At 31.9% G+C, this 23,486-nt stretch overlaps 1 protein-coding gene across 2 annotated transcripts in view; it reads left to right on the top strand.

Moving 5' to 3' along the window:
- SPAG16 (sperm associated antigen 16) overlaps window positions 1-23,486 on the top strand; it is a 1,154,057-nt gene that overhangs the window by 787,865 nt on the left and 342,706 nt on the right. Inside the window, exons 14-15 of one of the 2 annotated variants that reach the window (XM_051983614.1) lie at window positions 15,511-15,576; window positions 18,288-18,738. In XM_051983614.1, coding sequence (XP_051839574.1) covers window positions 15,511-15,576; window positions 18,288-18,293 — 72 coding nt within the window. In that variant the 3' untranslated portion in view covers window positions 18,294-18,738. Of the gene's footprint in view, window positions 1-15,510; window positions 15,577-18,287; window positions 18,739-23,486 lie in introns of those variants that run through there. The other variant, XM_051983613.1, reaches the window with a different exon arrangement.

The following is a 23,486-nucleotide window of genomic DNA, read 5'->3' as shown; positions in this document are numbered from 1 at the left end:
TCAAACAGATATAGGAAATATCTCTATGAATAAATATACTTTTGAGATTCTATCTTCCTAATCTAATAGTCTAAGACAATTTAAGGACCTGTGATTTCATCAGTATGTATATATAAAACCCTGTTATGTTCTAGTAGAAAACTTTCATGAATTGAAGTGGTTGAAAAAATTCATGCCCAGTTTTCTGATAATAATCCTTTCTGAATTAAACCTTCCAAGTCCTAGAACATTATCTTGTGCATGTCTGGTTCCAAGCTTGAAGACTTTTTGCTTGTATCTCATTGATGAGCCTTTTTTAAAAGTACAAACATTTACAGATTAATATGAACATGTACACCACATAGGATATCTCTTGCAAGAAAGTAAAATAGTTTTTTTTAATAACTTTTTATTGATAGAACTCATGCCAGGGTAATTTTTTACAACATTATCCCTTGCATTCACTTCTGTTATGATTTTTTGTCTCCCTCCCTCCATCCCCTCCCCCAGATGGCAAGCAATCCTTTACATGTTGAATAGGTTACAGTATATCCTGGATACAATAAATGTGTGCAGAACTGAACAGTTTTCTTGTTGCACAAGGAGAATTGAATTCAGAAGGTATAAATAATCCGGGAAGAAAAACAAAAATGCAAGCAGTTTATATTCATCTCCCAGTGTTCAAGAAAATAAAATAGTTGATCAAACTGATAATACAGTGACTCATTTGAAAGTAAACAAAAGCAGCCTTCCAAATCTGTAGCATTCCACAATTTCTCTATTTAATTTTTTTCAATTTATAGAAATCTAATTTCCCCCAACTTATTATAAAGGCATAATAAAGAAAAAAGAAAGATTCCTCTCATATGTGTATACGCTTATGTGTATATATACACATATACACATGTGTTTATGTATGTAAATATATATAGTTATAACATATTGTTATATATAAACTACATATATATGTATATGTACATATACATATATATATTCTTGTCAGAGGTGAATTGTTTATTTTATTATCCATCTTTTGTAATCATAGACAGTAATTGCATTTGAAATTTTATAGCTTTTAAAGTTATTTATCTTTATGCTACTATTACTGTGTAATTTTTTTCTCTTGCTTCTGCTTGTTTGATTATTCATTGTTTGTTTTTTATATTTTTATATTTTGTATAAATCATATTCACCCTGAGCCAGTTCATGTCTTTTCCATGTACCTTGAAATCATTTAGTTTCTCATTTCTTATATTTTATACTTGTTTTTCCAACTTTGTAGAATTCACCTAAGAAAATATTTTACTATCAAAGGCTTCAGTAATTGAAGGTCATCACCACACATATCTATCATAACATATTGTTGATGGTCAATAAAGAATGAATTAAATAGGAGAAAAAATACTGGTCTTGAAGGTAGAAGACCTGTCCAAATTCTGACACTTATTGTCTCACCTTAGACTTACATGAACTGATGCTAAGTGAAATGAGCAGAACCAGGAGATCATTATATACCTCAATAACGATACTGTTTGAGGATGTATTCTGATGGAAGTGGATCTCTTTGATAAAGAGAGCCTTAATTGATCAAAGATGGACAGAAGCAGCTACACCCAAAGAAAGAACACTGGGAAATTAATATAAACTGCTTGCATTTTTGTTTTTCTTCCCGGGTTATTTCTACCTTCTGAATTCAATTCTCCCTGTGCAACAAGAAAACTGATCGGTTCTGCACACATATATTGTATCTAGGATATACTGTAACCTATTCAGCATGTAAAGGACTGCTTGCCATCTGGGGGAGGGGGTGGAGAAAGGGAGGGGAAAAATCGGAACAGAAGTGAATGCAAGGGATAATGCTGTAAAAAATTATCCTGGCATGTGTTCTATCAATAAAAAAGTTATTTAAAAAAAAAAAAAACTTGTCTCACCTTGAGCAAGTGACTTGAATTTGTAGGCCATCTCTTCCATGGTCAAAATTACAATTTAATCATATTTTGCCTGAAATATGAGATAAAATTCTATGATAATTTGTGAAAATCTATACTTTTCTCTCACTTTTCATATCAAATTGAAATTCCTAGTCTTTATTTTATGATTTCTATACAAATAACTCAGCCAACAAACTAGTTTACTTTTGAGTTTTTTCTTAATTATAGTTTTTGTTTTTGTTTTTACATTGTTCTCTTGATCACCTTGTAATTGAAATATACAGCATTTCTGATCTTTGATATTTTCTCTGAGTGACTTTTTATGTCTTATTCAGAATTATAGAAAAAGTGAAGTGAAAACCCATATTGACATTGCAATATGAGAAAAAATGAGTGAAAAATCTATTCAGAAGCCTCAGAAAGAGCTGTGTTGCCAACATAAACAGGCAGCTTTTTTCTCAACTAAATAACAACCACCCTTAAGCATGCAATAAAATCAATACCGAACAATGTAAGACAATTTTTGGAGTTTAGTGCACTAGGATTTCCAACTAAGATGGCGGGAGGGGGTAATTGTTTGTGGGACAGAAATCGAGGGAAAATTGTTGAGCTTTACAGTCTATTTGCTCTGAGCTATGAATTGCTTTTTCTCATTATCAGAACTCACTGAAGTGGACTTTTACCTTTAATTTGAGCTCTCAATGTCCTTCAACAAAGACAAAGGAATTTTTCCCCCTAATCCTGACACCACATTAGCTTGACATGCCCTAAAACTCTTATTTCCTTAAACATATGACTCATGATAAGCTTTTCAAAATTAATTTCATTAGGTTTTCCAATAGAGAAATAACTTTTTAAAGGTAAAAATAATATAGAATTTTTGGAAAAAAAAACTACCATAACAAACAAATTCACATGTCCAGATAGGCTTTTAATAGCCCAAATCTGAGTTCTGGTACTTCAAATTTTGTGTTTTATATTTGTTGGAGAAAATCTTTCCATGAAAAAAAAATGTCCAGAGGGAGTCCCATTCTTTTCAAGGAGTAGAATATTATTTTCTTTCTTTCTCTTTTTCTCTCTTTTTTCTCTTTCTCTCTCTTTCTTTCACTTCCTTCTTTCCTTCCTTCCTTCCTTCTTTTTTTCTTCCTTCCTTCCTTCCTTCTTTTTTTCTTTCCTTCCTTCCTTCCTTCCTTCCTTCCTTCCTTCCTTCGTTTCTTCCTTCTTTCTTTCTTTTCTTCCTTCTTTCTTTCTTTTCTTCCTTCTTTCTTTTCTTCCTTCTTTCTTTTCTTCCTTCCTTCTTTCTTTTCTTCCTTCCTTTTTTCTTTCTTTTCTTCCTTTCTTCCTTCTTCCTTCTTCCTTTCTTTCTCTTTTTTTCCTCTTTCTTTTTCTTTCTTTACCATTCAAAACAACTATCAGGATACTGTGTGGAAACTTTTCTTCACCCTGGTAATGCAACTTAATTTTTCTTTGTGATTCACTCTGGATCCTAGACCAGAAGTGGTAATAGCCTTAAGGACCATCTAATTGAAATCTTCTTTTTACAGATGAAAAAAATAAAGCCCAAAGAGATTAGGTAACTTGCCTAGGGTGAGAATTTGAATTTGGGACCTCCAATTCACACTAATTGCATCATGCTTCCTTCTAGAGTGAGGAATAAAAGGCAACAACAATTGCTATGTATATCATATACTGACATCATAAGTTTCTGAGGCCCAGGAAAATGAACATTAATAAATTAGACTAATTAGAATTGATTTGATTATTTAACTGGTCTTAATGAAAACAAATTCATCATTTTAAAAGCTCTGATAGAACTTTCATAGACTTGTTTAGTTATTCATTTGATCTAATAATGACTAAGAACAGTGTTAATGATATCTCTCTTTTCAACTTGAATATACCAATCTGATTATATTAGCAAAAATGATATAGAAACTTCTTTTTAACAAATTGACAACTTGAAACTGCCACATATGTGGAAAAACTAAGCCAGCTGTGCTTTAATGATTCTGGATAAAAGTATGGAGCTGTAAAGAGCCAACCATATCCTAACATTACAGCCATTCTTGCAATAGAAACATCTATCCTGTAGGAAGTGATTTGTAATGTAGCCAAATGTTATTATTTTCCTTTTTCCTTTCCTGTCCACTTATGATCTTTAGTGAGAGATTACTTGCCAAGTGAAGCATTCTTATTATAAAGTTCTAAAAATCTCATATCAGATTGTTATGATGAGGAGGAACAGGAACAGAAGGAAGAAGATAGTGATGATGATGGACAATATTGATGATCCCTAACTTTATATAGGGATTTCCTATATAGGATATTTAGGTGTTTTGTAAATATTTGTTCATTTAATCTTTACCAAATCCTGAAAAGCAGGTGCTATTATTATCCCCATTCTGCTAAGTAATTTAATCCCCTATATCATCTGAAGTCAAGTATTTACTCCTACACCATTTTCTTGGGCATTAGTCAAGAGAATATATAGTTTTCTAGATGCCATTGGCCTGTGTATCCAAGGCAAGGGAAGAAGACTAGCAAGGTAGAGTGGGTAGCTGATCATGTTTCTGATGTAGTACCCTCTGAGAAACAAATGAGAATCTCAGGACAGTTGTCTAGTCTAGTTGTAGTAGACTCCGGTCTAATTTAATAAGTATTTACTATGGGCTGTGATATGTGTAAAACAGTGTTATGTAAGACACTGTGAAAGGTGCTGAGGAAGCAAGAATGAAAGGGAAAAAGTTCTTGTTTTTAAGGAATTTGTATTCTACTACAAAGTATGAATATACAGGTAAAGATAAAACATGATAATTCTAAAGGGACAGAGTGATAACTAAAGGGCTGGACTGAACCACAAAAAATTTAAAAAATCCAAATATCCTAAGAAGAAAAAGAGAGAGGTATGTGTTAAATGCATGAAGGATACAATATGCAATATTCCTGGACATGCTCGAGCAAAATGTGAAGGATTTTAAATGCAAAGCAAAGGAATTTGTATTTTCTCATTGATCCAGTAAAGAGCAAATGAAGTTTCTTGAGCAAGGAAGTGGCAAGGTAAGATATGAGTTAGGAAGGTTATTTTTGAAGCTATGTGGAAGATATGATGGAGAGGAGATAGACTAGTATTAGAGTCCAGTTAGGAAACTGTTGCAATAGTCCAGGTGACAAATGAGAACAATGCTGAACTACAGCAATGATCTTGTGAGAAAGGAATGGACAAAAGAGATTTTCATAGAGAAAGAATTGATAATAACCACCATTTGGAAGTGGAACAAGAAAAACTAAAAGTAATCAAGTGAAAAGCTGAAATTGAAAGGCTCAAAGTTGTATCCTCAACACAAACAGGAAAAAGTAGAGGAAGAGTGAGTTTATGGGGGGGGAGGGGCGGAGGGATATGAATAGTCCTCTTTGAAATACACTTAGCTTGCAATGACTCTGGCATGCGCAGGTGGAGATTACTACAGGGAATATCATCCTTAATTTAAGTGGTATCAATCATGTTAATTAGATTGTCAGGGCTCAAACTTGAGCAATGACTAATTTTTCAATTAGCTAAGACCTTTATTTTTTTTATAAAGTATTTTGTAATTGTAACCATATAAATTCTGATTCTAACTTCATAGGTTAATCACCAAATGTTTTATTATTTTATAGTCCATAATTTTATGGATTTTCTCTATCACTAAATTTTATTTTTCAGCATTATACAGAAATGCTGGTTTATGCATTATCACTATTATTATTGATCCTGACATTTTACTGAAGCAACCAGTTGTTTCAATTAGCTATTTTCCCCCTAATTTTTAATTTGTTATATTTTGTTATATTCATTGGGGCATCACTGGGTAAATCACCATATATAATCAGTGAATAGGAATTTTTAAATCTCTTTGCTAAAGCTGTCTCTTAATTTGTTTTTATTATCATCTTTTAGTTAACATTTCTGGTATTTTGTTTAATAATAGTAGAAAGAATGAGAGTGCCTGATTAACTTCAGAGCTTACTAGGAAAATGTCCAGTATTTCTCTACTGAAAATGATAGAGACACACTCACTTGCATATATATATATATATATATATATAATATATATATATATATATATATATATATATATATACAAACCTATACATATCAATGCATGAACATGCCTATGTATACATATCATATGAGAGTATCTTTTCCAAGACTGTACTTTTTAAAATTTTATAGCAAATGAATATTATATTTGAGGAAATATTTTTTTCTTTGTCTTTTGGTATAATGATATCATTTTGTTATTTAAATAAATCATCATGATAAATATTTTCATAATTTTTAACCCCTGATATAAATTCATCTTTTCATAATGAAACTGTAAAATATACACTATGGTCTTTAATACTTTTTTACTTATTTTTGTCACTTTATTTTTCTTTATCTGTTTTTTCCTTTGCCTTTTCCTATGTATTCCTATATCCTTGACTTCTTTCCTCAAGTCTCTCCCTTCTACAGTTTATCCTCCACTCAGTTATCAAAGTAATTTTTTAAAGTACAGATCAAATGCTCCTCTCAAAAAAACTCTAGTATTTCCTCATTACGTCCAACACCCAAATATCAAATCATCTGTTTGACTTTTAAAACCCTTCACAACCTGGTTTCTTGCTATCTTTACAATTGTCTTCTTTTCATGTAATTTACAGCCTAGCAATAGTTGCCTTTCATTTTTTTCTTAAATACAATGTTTTCCATGGTAGTGGAGGTCTCATCCATATTGTCATAAAGCCTACAATGTTCTCTTTCCTCTATTTAATGAGTTTCTTTTAAGATTTAGCTCAAATTTCTACTTTCGGGAGATATTTTTCTACCACTGCTAATGTTTCTCCTTTGAAATTACTTTCTGTGTGTATTGTACATACATCATTTTTTTAAACATAAGGTCACCTCGATTGGAATATCCTCAACAACAAGGACTATATATTTTTGTCTTTCTTTTTATCTGCATGACTTAGTATAGTGCTTGGAACCTAGTAAGTACTTAGTAGTCACTGTTATTAATTGATTGGCTTGTATAACAAGACAATATTTATTTCATAAAATGAGTTTGGTAATGCTCCTTCATTTATTTTCTATCTATCTATCTATTTATTTGTTTTTTGAATTGATGATTTTTGGTAGCCTGGATATTAATTGTTCTTTGAACATTGGATAAAATTAACATTAAATCTCCTTTTTAATTTATATTTTCTCAGTTTCTTTTTCTGAGGTTGAATGCTTAAGGTTTCAATTTTTATTTTGTCATTTTGATACTTTATATTTTGTGGATAATCTTTTTTTCTTTGTATTTAGCTGATATGTAATTTATATGTTGATTTCTGCTTCTGATAGTTCCCTTTATTTCTTTTCTATTTTTATGAGTTCATACCGTTCATCTTTGTTTTGACAACTTGATCACTTTGATTTTACTTCTTTTTGTGAATTATCTCATAGTTTATAGATTTTTTCAGTTTTCAAAAATAATGCTATTATGTGTTTTATTTATTTTTTCCTTTCTTTCGTGATTATTTTGGAGTTTGTTGTTGATTATTTGGTTTGTTGCTATAATTGGTTATTTGGTTATTTTTATTGTGTGTTCAATTGATTAATTCTTTTTTGTAATATGTTAATATGCTTTTTGATACATAAATGTTCTCTAAAATGATTCTGGCTATATAAAAATAAATTATTTTATTGTTCTTTTCCAAAATTTTTTTCAAAAATATGCATGTTCATTAACCTGTATTTAAAATATAATTATTCAGTTTCCATTTAGATTTGTATCTTTTGTTAATATTTTTGATGACTATTTTATTGTATTAGAAGCATAAAGGTGTATTTATTTTTATTCGCTTTATTCATGATTTCTTTATTTCATGATATTTTGTTCAGTTTTTGTAAGAATGTTACTTGAATCTGAGATTATAGTTAGATGACAGATAAATGATAGATAATGAATATGCATTCTTTAAAATTTCCATTCAGAATCACATAGGTATCTCAAATGTGATGTTTCTACTTTCTACTAAAGATCATTATTTTATCCTTTCTTGTTGTCTTTTAAATTCTCTAATTCTGAAAGAATATTATAGACTTAAACAATATTATATTGCTATAGATTTCCTTTTTATAAGTTACCTTCTTTTTCCTTAAAAATTTTAAACTATGTATTTGGTGAATGCATATTCAAAAAATTACACTGGTTCTCTATTGATGTTGCCATACCTAAAATTGTTAGTACAACTCTTAAATTTTTGGAATTGTCTGTAGCACTGATATCAAATTCAAATAGAAAGAGGGCCCCTAATATATCTATGTAATGATCCCTGTGAACTGCATATTGATTTAGTTGTAATTTATTATCTGTTTTTCATTCTACTTTTATTCATTTAATTTTACCAATTATGTCAATCTGATTTAGGCTACAGTTGCGTGTTGGCAGTGTACATCTGTATTTAACATCCCTGTCCTATAGAAAAGTAAATTTTGATTCAACTTTTCATTTACACTATTTATCTTTATCTTTTACAAGTGTTATTTGTTAAAAATTGTTTTTTCATTCATTTTCTTTCATTTTAGAAAAAAAGTTTAATCCTTTAAATTTAAAATTTAAAGACACATTTTTATATTTGTTTTTTAAATTATTTCCATTAAATTTTCTCTTTCTTCTTTAAAATATCCATTGACTTTTGGGGACTTTTTTTTTTTTTTTGCTCTCACAAATCTGATGAGAATCTCTTCCTGTAGATTCTTCTCTGAGTCCTTGCTTTTGCAGAATAGGGAGCAATCTTAAATATCCTCACGTTGCTTTTATTAATAGTTTATCTGTGTGACTCTTCAATCTATCTATCTCTTTCTCTTTTTCTGGCTCTCCTTTCTCTCCCTTTCTCTTCCCTTTTCCATTATTAGATCAGGTGAGAATACAACTCTTTCCCCTCATACCTAGATATTTATTATTATTATTATTATTTTTAGTAACTTTTTATTGACAGAACCCATGCCAGGGTAATTTTTTACAACATTATCCCTTGTACTCACTTCTGTTCTGATTTTTCCCCTCTCTCCCGCCACCCTCTCCCCGAGATGGCAAGCAATCCTATACATGTTAAATGGGTTACAGTATATCCTAGATACAATGTATGTGTACAGAACTGAACAGTTCTCTTGTTGCACAGGAAGAATTGGATTCAGAAGGTAAAAATAACCAGGGAAGAAAAACAAAAATACAAGCAGTTCACGTTCATTTCCCAGTGTTCTTTCTTTGGGTGTAGCTGCTTCTGTCCATCATTGATCAATTGAAACTGAGTTAGATCTTCTCTTTGTCAAAGAAATCCACTTCCATCAGAATACATCCTCATACAGTATCATTGTTGAAGTATATAATGATCTCCTGGTTCTGCTCATTTCACTTAGCATCCATTCATGTAAGTCTCGCCAGTCCTCTCTGTATTCATCTTGTCTTTTTTTTTTTTTTTTTTTTTTTTTTTTTGAGGCAATAGAGATTAAGTGACTTGCCTAGTAGACAGAGCTAGGAAGTATTAAGTGTCTGAGGCTGGATTTGAACTCAGGTCCTCCTGACTTCAGAACCGGTACTCTATTTACCTTTTCTGCCCTTATTTTTTAAATTCCTTCTTTTAATTAATTTTATTACTCCTTTGAATGATCTAGAAGTTCTTCCAGTGCTTCCATAATCATGCCTGTAGGAAGCATCGCATTAATTGCAATACTGTCTTCGCTTTCCTCAATTACAACTGAATTTAAGGAAAATTAATGTCTTAAAAATTCAAACTTATTATGTGATTAATGGGTTTCTACTATTGGTATTGATAAACATTAAGTATATGACTTAGATATAGGCATATTTTGTTTCTGGTCATTTTTGAATTTATATCATGATCTTTATTATAACATGTTTTCTTACAACACTTAGAAACTATTTTAGGAAAACTCTAGACAAATTATAATATAAAAGCTGTTTGTAGTCTGAGATAACAGAAAATAGATACGTAGTTATACAAAAAGGCATTTTAATGTTTAAAAAGACATTTATATGCCTATGGTTAACAAAATAGTCCCGATTAAAATATTCATAATAACACTGTTTGTTAATAAAGTACTTAAAACAAAGGAGGTACACATCAATTTGAGAATGGCTTAAAAAATCAACAACAACCAAAGTTATATAAATGTAATGAAATATTGTTTAGTAAGAAATTAACATGAGGAATTTAGTGAAATATCAGAAGATTTTTATGAACTGATTCATCTTGTCTTAATGATGTAGGATTTCTAGACCTATATCAAGTAAATGGTGTGGATGATAGATATAGTTAATTTAAGCCTAATTATATTACAGCTGCATTCAGAAATCCTCTGCTAAAAATAATGCTAGTATTTACTTTTAGATAGATACTGTTTATTATGTAAAGAAAAAGTCTTTTCCTGTTTGGTTTTTAAAGTATTTTTGTTTTTAACAGAAAGGATTGAGTTTATTGAATTTATTTATATAGCCATTGAAATCTTGTTAATATCGTTCTTCTCCATATGGTTTTCTTATTGTCAAATCAGCTTATCATTCCTGAAATAAATGCAACCTATTTTAGTGGTTTTTGAAAGCACTTTAGCATCTTTACTAAAATGTAATTAAATATCTTTGCATGGATATTCATAATGTGTATATATATATATATATGTTAATTATTTCTTATTATTTAATATAATCTACTTTTAAGTATTTTTTTGGCTACTTTAACTTCTTTTTTTTTTTTGAGACTAAGTTATTTAGATCTTCTATCTCCTTCTTCAGTTCAACAGACTATATTGCATTTTTGTAAATATTAATTTGTTTCCAGTTCAAATTGCATTTAATTAAAGATAATAGGTTCTATTCTATTTACTGAATTTATTTTTCATTTGTGAATTCCTCATTATTTTTTTTTTGGTAATTTGTCTTTCATTTCTCTGTCTCTTAAAGGGTCAAATTGACTAATAGTTTGTGTATTTTGTTGGTCTTTAAAATCAGCTATTAATATTATTTATCATATCAATAGTATATTAATTTTCAGGAATTCTATTTTAGCTTATTTTGAGATTTTTAATTTGTTGATTTTCTAGGGATTTAGTTGTACACTCAAATAACTGATTTTGTCTTTTGTTGTTTAAAGTTAGAGCTTAAGTTTTCCCTTAAATATTTCTTTAGTTTATACCTTTACAAATTTCCATAGTTATATCATGTTCTGTAATAAAAATATTTGTTACTTCTTTGACCTAATCATTATTATTAGGATATTAATTAGTTTCCACTCAATTCTAAGTCCATTGTTCTTAGTTTATTTATTGGACACATTTTTTTTCCTTTGACAAAGCCATTTGTTTGAATGGTCCATAAAATATTTACACTATATTTCTGCCTTTCTATATTTGTGAGGGTTTTTTTTTATCACATATCAAAATGACAATTTTCGTAATTATATTATGCAATACTAAAATGTAAATAGATTACTTTTTAAGCATCCAAAAGATAATCTATAATAATTTTTCAGTATTCTATGTCCTTAATTTTTTTCTTAGATTTGTTAATCCTGTATATTTGTCCAAGTCCAAATAAGATGTGTTATTATTCCTAACAATTATTGACCTTTTATCTAAGTCCTGATGTTGACTTTTTTAGAGTAATTAGTTGCTATGCTCTTCTGTGCGCTCTCTCTCTCTCTCTCTCTCTCTCTCTCAAGTTCACTATTGATATCATTTCATTATTTAAAGATGATGTACTTTACCTGACTTCTTTTTTATTTCTATACTATCACCTTGTCTGAATCTATGACTATCATTCCTGTTTTTTAGGGTGGCCCCATTTCTAACTGCAAATAATTTTTAAAATGTTTTATTCATGTTTCTAATAAACTTCCATTTGTTAAGTTTTGACATATTAGATAGATAAATTGATAGATTTAGCTCTGTGACAATTAAAACTGCCAAAGGGCTATTTTACAAGACTCAGCAACATAATAAAATTAATTTAGAAGAATATGATATCAAGAATTTAAACAACAATAAAGGAGGCATAAAAGAACCTAACATTATTACAAAGTAAGAAAACAAGACAAAGTGTGAGCAAAGACAATTGTTTTTTGTTTTGTAAATCCATGCAAAGAAATTATTGTGGAAAAGAGGAAGGACTCATTTTTCAAAAAGAACTACAAGGAAAACTGGGAAAGGATTTGGGTGGAAATTTGATTTAACAATATATATCAAAATAAGTTTTAAATTTATAAACAAACTTAAAATGAATTATCATAGTAATAATTTTTTAAAAAAATAAAAAGTACATAATCAAACAAAAGACAAAGTAGCAAATAATATAAATATTATATAAAATATAAGTGTTGTTTTATTTAAGAAATTAAGATAGTACAAGGAAAAAAATCAGTGTGATTACATTGATTCAACAAAAAGACATATTATTGATATGACTAATCTTCCTCCTAATGACGATTTAATAATCAAGTTTTATGGAGAATTAATGGAAAATTATCAATAGTTATTCCTCAACAGGCAATTGGTCAAACAAAAGTCTTTTTTTTTCAAAAGAAGAAATACAATCTTAACAGCAACCATGTAAAAAGGCTCCAAATAATTAATGAAAACAAATTCAAGCAATTTGCAAATCAAAACAATTTTAATTAAATTAGAATTTGTGAATTAAAACAATTTGGATTAAATATACAAATTAAAACAGTTTGGATAAGAAAAGATATAAGGACAATAAAGGACTTAATATTAGAAGGGCTTGAAATTCCAGACACCCTATTCACCATTGGCATAGCTGTGACTTGATTCTGTTGGTTTTGAAAAATAATTTGAAATTATGCTAGGAAAGTTGTTAAAATGATCATTTCCTGAGATCTCATTATTGTGTACATTGTTTAAGGAGAAAAATAACAGATACAAAAAGCCCCATATATACCAAAATGATTATAACTGCATTCCCTTTTTTTTTTAAATAGGAAAATTACTAGAAACAAAGGAGGTACTTATAAAATAGGGAATGGCTAGGAAAAAAAATTGCAAACTTGAAAATAATAGGGTAATACTGCACCCTAAAAAGAGTCAATTTGGGAGAATTCAGAGAAAGTTGAAAATATTTACTTGGACTCGCAAAAAAATTTCTAAAGATTTAAATGGATGAATTGAATTAAGATATGAGTGATGTGCACCAAATAATAGTAACATCTGTATGATGTAGCATAGGCTCAGACATAGTTGCAGAAAAAGAGTTCCACCTTTCAAATCAAAGGATCTAACTTCCTATCCTTATTCTGTTATTTATTATCTTACTGCTTGGGAAAAATTAGACCAACTCACCAGCATTTTAATATCCAATACCTAACAAAGTACCTTGCACACAGTAGGTAACTAATAAACACTTGAATGAATGAATTTGCCTAATAAAGTAGCTGCTATAACAAATAATCTATGAATACCTCCTTTCCCCCAGGATATTCTCTAAATATAATATTACTGCAAATATAATGTTTGATTTTCAAGATTTAGGGCAGGCGTTTTCTCAACTGCATTAACTAATTTCCTACAGCTGACTCCGATTGATTTCTTAATTGAAAATAAATTTGTTAGGTTTTTTAAATCTGAGAAATCACCCTTGTATTCATTTGACAATCTGAAAGTTTATCAGTGAGCTTGATCAGTTTACACCAATGGATGTGATGTATGAGGATGATTTACCTTAATTTCAGATGTGATATTCATGTAAAAATGAAAATTGTGTTAAATCACGTTTGAGCTATCCATAAACTACAAACATAATAAATAGCCATGTGTTTTCAATCCTTATTCTTAAAAAAAAAAAAAAAATCTTGCCATTTTAAAAGATAACAACTCTGATAGGAATTCACCAAAGAAGCAATCCCAAATGTTCATGTTCTTGTTTGAATTTGCTTCTGATTAAGGTAGTCAACACTGAAATATTAGTAACTCAAGTTCAGTGTATAACAATAAAGAAGAAATTCACTTTCATCTTAGGAATAAAGCAGAAATAGAAAAGCTTTTTCATTTTTTTTCCAAATTCATGAAACATTTATCTTTGAGTCAAGTTTTGTATAGTAGCATAAATGTGACCTGTCAGCATTTCTATTATAACCCCCTATTTCCAAGGCTTTTCAAGTGAGCCTTAGAGGTTCACTTTGAATTAAACTTTGGCAGACCAAATACTGGAAACTACATTTTCTGTACCAATTAAATAAATAGTTTGGAAGTTCTTAATTTAGAAAAGGATCCAGTGTAGAAAGGTATATTAATGCAGTAGTGAAATTCAGATTTAAGGCATGTAAAAGACCAAAAATATGCAAATTTCAAGTTCGCTAAAAATTTTTTAGCATTTATCTTTGCATGTAGAGTTATATATTATTATTTCATATTTTAATTCTCATAGATAATTAACAAGATAACTTACTAAGATGACTTTTCAAAAGCTAATTATATATTTTTTAGGTATTAGGCTTTAATGTCTTTGGAACTCTTTTTCTTTTCTATTTCTGGGATTTAAAAATTTAAAATCCTTGACATAATTGTCTTGAAGTTATAAGGACCAAGAAATAATAACTATGAAGCAATATTCAAATGGTGTCAGAAGTGACTTAAGATTTTTTTTGAAATTTAAATTTTGGAAGGAAATTTCACATTGTTTATCAAGAAATTAATCACTCAGACTCAAGTCTACATGGAGGAAGCTATAGTTTAACTTTTAAAAAAACTCTATGGAAATAGCAATAATTAACATTTATCTAATATATAGTCAGTCCTATAATCTTCTATGAAAGAGATTCCCTCAAATGAAACCCTTTTTCAAATTGTTTTGAATAACTATAAATTTTGGGTTATCAATTACTCTTAAATTAGAATATCTCTATTTATGAATATCCTTGTAATTATTCTTATAGGTTGTATATGGCTAAGATATATAAGAAAATGAATGTAATTAGAGGAAACAATTGTTATGAACCCATGTTGACAATATTGTCGGCCAACCTAATATCCCAGTTATAGCATGCAAGTATTTTCTGTACAGATTGTGGGTCATTGTTCCAAATCTGTCAAAGAATCAACTGTGAATACCAGTACCCACATGAAATACTCCTGAAATCCCTTTTTGGAACAATTTCTGACTCTCATTTGGGAATGTTTCAGGGCCCCTGTTGCCCAGTAATTGTTCCATTGACTTCTGGTTAAAGGATGAGGCATCTTAATATCATCTCATGTCTACAGAAGTGCCAAAGGGAGGATAATAACATCAAAATAATGAAACAGAAAATGAGCAAATGCTCTCAGTAATATATACTCTAATCAATAATTGGTGATTATTGGTGGTAAAAATTAAGAATAATGTTTGTTCCACTATTTGATTTTTCTTTACCATTAAAAAAATCCTACCTCTTTTATTAATTCTTTTTAAAATTGTTACTCTATGCTTGAATCCGCTAGAAACAGTCTCTTTTTTCTTTTTCTTTTCTTTCTTTTTTTTTTTTTTAACTCCAACTGATTTAATGTTCTGTGTTGTTATTTTCTTAGGGTTGTTGTGCTCAAACCCTTTATGGTCATATTCATTCCATCAATGATGCTACTTTCACAGCAAGGGTGAGTTCAGTGTTATTATTGTGTTAATTTATTTTCTTATTGATGCAAAGTGATTTTTAGCAAATCAGGTTCTGTTGTAACTGCTTGATCTCATGGAATTTGTTTATGTGACATGATTATGTAAGGTCAAGGGGGAAGGGGAAGAAAGGAGAAAAGCAAATTACACACACACACACACACACACACACACACACACACACATTCAGAATGGTTTGTTTGTTAAGTATAATAGCAAAAGCAAGGAATAGTGAATGATGAGAGTGAACAAAAGTTATATGACAAGATGACTACAACTTAATATGTGGGACAATCATTTAAATAAATAAACACCGTAAATTAATGGTGAGGGAATCTTTAATTATATCCAGAGCTATATAGTCCCTTATTATAACCACCTGGAGACTTTAAAAAGAGAGATTGGAAAAAAGATAAGGGACCAGGTATGGTCAGACCCAAAAGATGAAAAAAGTTGAAAGGAGCAAAACAAAATTAAATATTGAGGTGACAGAAATCTGAGGGACAACTTAATAATGGTTATCCATTATCTGAAATTCACTTCTATCAAGCATAGTCATTGAGTGTGTGATAAAAGAACAAAAGATGGTGCCTTAAACTGCAGCATGGATGTAAAGGTTAGATACAACTGATAGGAAGGTCAGTGTTCCAGAGGAACCAAAAGGACGGACTAATGAGTCAGGAACACCAAGGTTCAAGTCCCATTTTTGACATGAACTGATTGTGGGACCCTGGTCAGGTCAAATCCCTTGTCTCGTCAAGATTTCTGGTAATACTCTGATTATAAATTCCTGTTCTATCTGTAGATTGTTGACTATTGATCAATCTGCCTTGTTAGACTTCCACACCTCTCTCCCCTCCCACCTCCCTGCTCTTCATTGGTCTTCCAAGAGTGAGAGGAGAATTGAATGTTTTTGCAGCAAGTTCCCTAACTAATGGATTTGAGAGGTCTTCAGGTACAATTTCTCTGTAAATGAGGAATGAGTAGGCTCTCCTACCTTAAAGCAGCTACATGGAGCCTATTACATAAAAGCTACTAGAGTAGGTCTGTGAATATGTGGCAATGTGCTGCCACTGCTTGAAGGTCAGAGAAACTTAGGCATTTTTCTCTCATACTGTGTACAATTAGAAGCTATACTCAAATTTCACACAAGTAGATTAGGGTGATAAAATGAAGCCTTATCTGGGTCAAGATAGTATATAAACTAAGCGTCTATTTTTTTGTAAAGTAAAAAACTTAATTTCATATTCCTCTTCTCCAATTAGCTCAAGTCTCTAGCCTAGAAGATAGTTATGTCTAGCTTGAAAATAGCAATATAGTCAAAATCTTGTTGCTGCTACACAGTTAATCCATCTTTGAGAATAAGGGAAAAAATGTTTGCTCAAAAGAAAAGTTGATGATGATGGTTGAAATTGTACTGGTATCACTAATGGCATTGGGGATATTAATGGTGTTTTCGAACTTAACTATGTTTTAACATATTTATCCTAGGAAGGAATATTTCATTTAATTAACTCTTATGGGACAATTAGCAGAAGAGTATTATATTATAGCTTAGCTCTAGATAGTAGGAGAAAAATGTTGTTCCTGGTATGGTAAGCAGTAATTTCAAGATTATATGATACAATAAGACTCTGGGATACATGTAGATCATAAGAATGTGTTCTGTAACTTGCTTTTTTTTTTTTTTTTTTTTGCTCTACTATAATTAGTAGAAAGCTGAAGGAAAAGGAACAGAGATTTTTTTATGTTGGGTTTGTTAATTTTGTAAGAAATATCACAGGTGGTACAGAAACATAATTTATCATTCTAAAGGAGTAAATTAATAAATATGGAAACAAAGCAGATTTGATTAAATTAAAGGGGAGAGTGCAATTATGGATGACACACATTAATTGTACATGTGACAAAGAGAAGCAGATGAATGTAAGGTACAAATACCAGAAGTTAGATTTTCTGATTAGTTCATCTTGAAATACCTTGTTAGTCCTGAGAGGGAATATAAAAATGTGGCACTAAAAGTGTGCCCTGGGCACTCATTAAAAGTTTCTATTGGTGGTCTTCTTAATTGACAATATCTAGTAACTACCAAGAAGATGATAGTTTATTAAAACTACTGACACTAAAAATGACATCCTTTTGATTAGTTGGGTAGATTTGAAAAGCTGAGCTTCCTTAAGCTTGAATATCCTACCTTCCAGTGGAGATGAGCAACTTCTGAAGTGCTGGGAGTCTGAGCTTTGCCAGGGACATCCAGGTGCCCCTAGGGAACACAACACTCTAACACATACATATGAATAAGAAGTAGCAGACAGTGTGAAAATGCATTATTTAGTGCCTAAGTGGGAAGTCTAGGCTTTAATTATTTAATATTAGCTTTTCTAATTGTTTGAAGCCCTCAGGAATATGTATTAAAATTATATTACTAGTGAAAACTGCATTTAGATATTTACTATAAACACAGTTTTAGGAAATGCCACAGGTGGAATTGTGTAAGCAGAAAGTAAAATATAGCATGATCACTATCAACCTAGTAATCTTAAGTGACAGGTATGCTTAGTCATAAAGAGATATATGGTCACTGAATTTTGATAACTTGAATTATGTGCATATATAGTAATTTGCTTTAAAGAATCAGATCTTGTGACTTCACTTCTGATTGCTTTTCTGTTGGACATTTCTTCCAATGCCATAGATTTAATTTTATGGCCACAGATCCCCCAAGTCTCCCTTCCTGAGTTAATAACATGAAGAAAATATCATCTCCAGAAAAAGTTCTATTCTTGAAGGATTCTGGAAGATTTGGGTTCCTTGAAGATTAGAACAGCAGAATACTTACTTGGAAAGGTCTTGCCAATTCAGAAAGATTTTGAGAATCTGGAGATAAACTTTCTCTGCATTCTATGGGCCACCATTTCTAAATTTGGTAAGATTCAGAAAGGTAGCCATCAGAGGATGACTTTTTGGATAACAGAGACTAACAGATAAAAATGCAAAAAAGAATTATGTAGGTTCCTCAACATCTACAGCAACAATGGGGAAAAGGTACAAGGGGGACCAATAGCTACTAAGAAGCAGTTTTTAAAGTGCCTACAATCATTGTTAGTACTCTTAGCAGACTTTTTTTTTTTTACTTTGAATAAATGAGATTTTACTGTGGAATGAATTATATACATATTGTTATCTTTATTATAAATGAAAACAGAGGATATAAAGAAATTTAATTGCAGTTAAGTGGAAGCACTCCCCCCCCCCCACCTATGATCATTGTTTCAGTTTTCTCTGCCTCCTGAGAATGTCAACACCAGACTAGGAGTGGTTTGATAGCTCCCCCCTCTATCCAGAATTGACCAGATAGTGGCCCAAGGAGCTTCAATGGAGGCTGAAGATAGTAGGGCAGCTATTGGTCCATGAGAAGGACACCTCCTTCCAGTTGGCATTCACCTGATGCCAATCGAATACGACAGAAACCTGAATAAACTGGAAATACAGAACCATGATTCTATCATCCCATGTATTTATAGGAAGAAATCAAACACAAAGATGATATAGATTTCTTTACTGAGTATAAAGCTAACTCACACCTCATAGTGGGCAATCTCACATAGGGAGGTTGAAGACTGGGAGTTGATGAAAATATTTTAATACCTAAATTCAGAATCTAAAGACCACCATTTTCTTTTGTATGAACCTTTACTAAATAAACCAGAAAATATCCTGTTGAAATTCTGTTTGATTCCTTCTGTGTTGGAGGCCTGTAAAAAACTGTACAGGCCCTTCTTCCACATCAGATTGAAACTGGTACAGTTATAGACAGTAAATATGGCAGCATTCATGTCATTCAGTGACTGAAGCGTCTGTTAACAAAAGCTATTATCAAGTATACTCTAATTGATAGAAGAAATTAAATATTTCATTTAGCAGTTATCTAGAGAATGTAAAGGAGGATTTTCCTCCCTCAATAATATTTGTACATAGTTAAGGAAGTTAAGGAGTGCTATAGTTATGTTTGTCCAGATTTGGTAAAATAATTTAATATGCATAACACACACACAGGTTAAAGTGGATTAAATCATATAGCAAAATTAGAGCAACCTAAAAAAATGAATTTTCCATTGATCTTGATTATGAATGATTCCTGGGGCCAGAAATCTTCTTCCTTCACAAATGATAACTTGGGTACAAAAAAAGAGTGACATAATGACATCAAGGAAAGGTTCTACCATGCAGTGGTCAGTTATGATGTAATGCAGGAGAAACTGAGCAAGACAAAGATTAGAGAACAATTTAATAATTTATTTAATGGAGAGATTTGCTGGGACCAAATGGATTCATGGCTTGGTCCCAGTGCTGAATGAGACTATCATCTCCAAGAATCCAGCAGTGAATGTCAGATACATGATTCTTTTATAGGGTAACAAGATCAATGACATAATGGGGGAGACACCTAGATGGAAATGACCTAATGGGGGGAGGCACCTAGGATGACATAATGGAAGGAGGTACTGGAGAGGCTCCTGATAGTCTAATGATGTCTAAAATGGATAAAGACTTTTATCCCATCAAACATTAAGAGGGAATGATCATAGCCTTGGCTGCATAGCAGTAGAACCTAGTTCTTGAATCTCTCTCTCTCTTCCCTTAGAAGAGAGGGTTCAAAACTAAGACAGGGTGAGAGAAAGCCCAAAACCCCATGTCCAAAATGCAACTGAGGCTTTCACTGGGCCTCAGAATATAGACTGACCCAGGGAAATGAGAGGCAGGCCCAGCCCCAAGATAATCATATAAAAGACAGGTGGGGCATGATGGCAGCTGAGTTTACACCCAGAGAGTCTTTAGAAGGTCAGGACTTTGATGTGATCTGTCAGCCAAAAAGCAATCACATGGCAGAAAGGGATTACAATTGGGGAGAATACAGGATTTTTAAACCAACAGGGCAGTGTCCAGTGTAAACAGCTTCAATATAATTGCCAGGTAATGGGGAGAAATCCCAAAAGTAGTAAATAGAAGAGAATTAGATAGGTTAACTGTCTGGGAGAGAGGGTTTGCTTGTATTCCCACAGATGGAGAAGGAAACAGATGGGTGGCAATAAACACCTGGAGAGAGACAGAAAAGGAGAAAAACCTCAAAACAAAGGAGAAGATCTAAGAAACATCTGACACTGAAAGAGCATGGCTGATAATGAGACTGTTGCAGGACTTGAAAACCAGCAGGATCATTAGATTCCCTAACACAAGATAAGACTTGCAGAACTTGAAAACCAGCAGGAATCATTGGATTCCTTGAGATGCAAGGACTTCAAAACTTGCAGTAATTATTGCATTCCTGGCACATGAACTAATAGACAATAAATTCCTTTTGGACTATTTCTAGGACTTACAGACATGTATAATTCCTCATGTTGATTCATGTTATTTGTTACATCACTATTAGCCTGTGTTATATTGCTATGTGCTTATGTAATTATGTGTAATGCCTCCCATATTGATGGATTTATGTATATCTGTTTTAAGAGTGAGCCCCTTCAGAAACCCACTAATCTGATCTGATTTCCCATTTCCTTGGGTGTTTTCATGTCCCTTCCTGAGCAGTCAGGGAGGGCATGATCATCTCCTTTTTATGGTGTTTTCACTCCTTTTTTGAGCAGTCAGGGAAGGCGTGATCACCTTCTTTTATGGGGTTCTCACCGCTATGTTCTAAAATCAAAAGAAAGCAGGAAATGTAGGATTCTTATAAGGTGTTAAAGGTTGTCTAATTTTAGCATGGTGCTTAGCAGTTCTCTGGTTCACTAAGGTGCTTAGTACTTGTTAGAGTTCTGCAAGACTTCATACCTTTTACACCTTTAAGAGTTCATACTTCTAAAAGAGCATATAAAGGGACAAGCCCACTGGAAGCTCCGGGAGATTCAGAGCCAGGATTCACTTGGGAGATTTACAAGTCCAGGAAATTCACAAGCCAGAAGGACAAGCCCACTAAAGGACAAGCCCACCAGAGGAGGAGCCCACTCCCAGAGGCAAGACACATTCATTCCATATTCCACCTTTGTGCTGGCTGGAGGCTTTGGATTTGGAGAGAGCGAAAGGCTGAAGCTGGAAGAGACAAAGGACTAGTGGCAAGAGCTCTTGGAACCAAGGAGAGAGATAGGCCTCTAAGAAAGCTAACCGGGCTATTTTGAAGGAGACAATAAAGGACTGGACTTTAACAGCTGGCTGCATTCCCAAATGCTGCCTTGGGAGTCAGAAAACATTAAGAAGTCTACAAGAAAACCTCCAATTCATTAGATTGATGCATCACTGAGAATTTAGGCAAAGAAAAAGAGAACATTAGCATAGGATAAGAATACTTGACTGTATTGTGATGGGCATAGATTGGAGGGGAGGTAGAATGAACATTTTGATAAGATTATATGTCCATTGAAACATCAAAGTGAGAACCCACCAACAAATAAGTATTAATTAAGGACTTACTATATATCAGACATTGTTCTAGGTATTAGGGATACAAGTAAAAAGTTAAAAAAAAAAAGAATTCCTATGTAATTAGCTTATATAATGGGAAAACAAATGCAATTAAAATATTTACAAGCAGATATAAAATTAATAAATACACGCATATATGTCTGTATATACATATATATACATATACAAAGTAGATGAATATCAGAAAATTTAGTAGGGATGGTACTACACAGTAGGAAAATCAGGAAGGCCTTCCTGTAGGTCTCCTTGACCTGCATTTTAAGGGAGAAAGGATTCTTTTAAGCAAAAGCAAAGAAAGAGAACATTCTAGGCACAGACTATGGCCAATGCAAGAGCAGAGAGATGAGAAATTTGAAGAACTGAGAGACCAGTTTGGCTAAATTGTATATTTGGGAAAAAGAATAAAGTTCAGTTTTGAAAAGGGGCCAGATAATGCAGGGTTTAGTTATAGATTAAAGACAGAAATAGCTATTTTATCCTAAAAGTTACAGGATACCAGTGAAGTTGAGTAGGGGAATCCTATGCTAAAAATCTAAGCTTAAGGAAAATTATTTTGACAACCATGTGTAGGGTGGACTTAAGTGGTGAAAGTCTGGAAGCAAGACCAATAAGGAGAATGTTCAGACTTCTCATTCTTAACCACTGACTTCCCTAGTTTCCTTCAAGTCCCAGCTAAAATCCAAGGGGACACCTTTCTCAATCCCTCTTAAATCTAGTGCCTTTTATACGTTGTTTCTTTTTTAACTTTTTATAAAGTTTATTTGGACATAGTTATTTGCATGTTGTCTCCACTATTAAGTTTTGAATTCTTCCTTTGAATCTCAGTAGTGTTATGTAGTGCAGTGCTCATAATATTTAATAAATTTGTATTGATTGGGTGATTGTTACAACAATTTATGATAGGTTATAAGGGTCTGAACGAAGGTGGAAGCTGGGTGAGTGCGGAGAAGGGGCCATATATAAGAGATGATGTGAAGGTAGAAAGAATAAAATTTGACAATTGATTAGATATGTGCAATAAGAAAGAGTGAGGTCTCAGGAGTGATGGCAAAGTTAGGAACCTGGGAAACCAAAAGGGTGGTGGCACCTTTGACAGAAATAGGGAAGTTGGGGAGAAAAGGTTTAGAGAGAAAGATAATGAGTTAAATATTTAGTTAAATATTAATATGGCCCTTGGACATTTATCTTAAAATGTTTGTAGGCATTTGGCAATGCAGGAGTGAAACTCAGGGGAGAGAATTGGCCTGAACATATAGACTTGGGAATCATCTGTAACAACAGAAATACTAATGGGAGATGATGGGGATAGGGAGAAAGACATTACATAGAAGAAAAATTGCCTTCCACAGAACCTTAGATAACACTAACACTAGGAAGTTCACAGCATCAGACAGTTGTGAATCTCAAAGGAGCC

This window comes from Antechinus flavipes, chromosome 3, assembly GCF_016432865.1.
Source record: "Antechinus flavipes isolate AdamAnt ecotype Samford, QLD, Australia chromosome 3, AdamAnt_v2, whole genome shotgun sequence".
Taxonomy (NCBI): Eukaryota; Metazoa; Chordata; class Mammalia; order Dasyuromorphia; family Dasyuridae; genus Antechinus; species Antechinus flavipes.
Note: the sequence above shows the minus strand (reverse complement) of the source record. Positions and strands in the feature narration are given on the sequence as shown.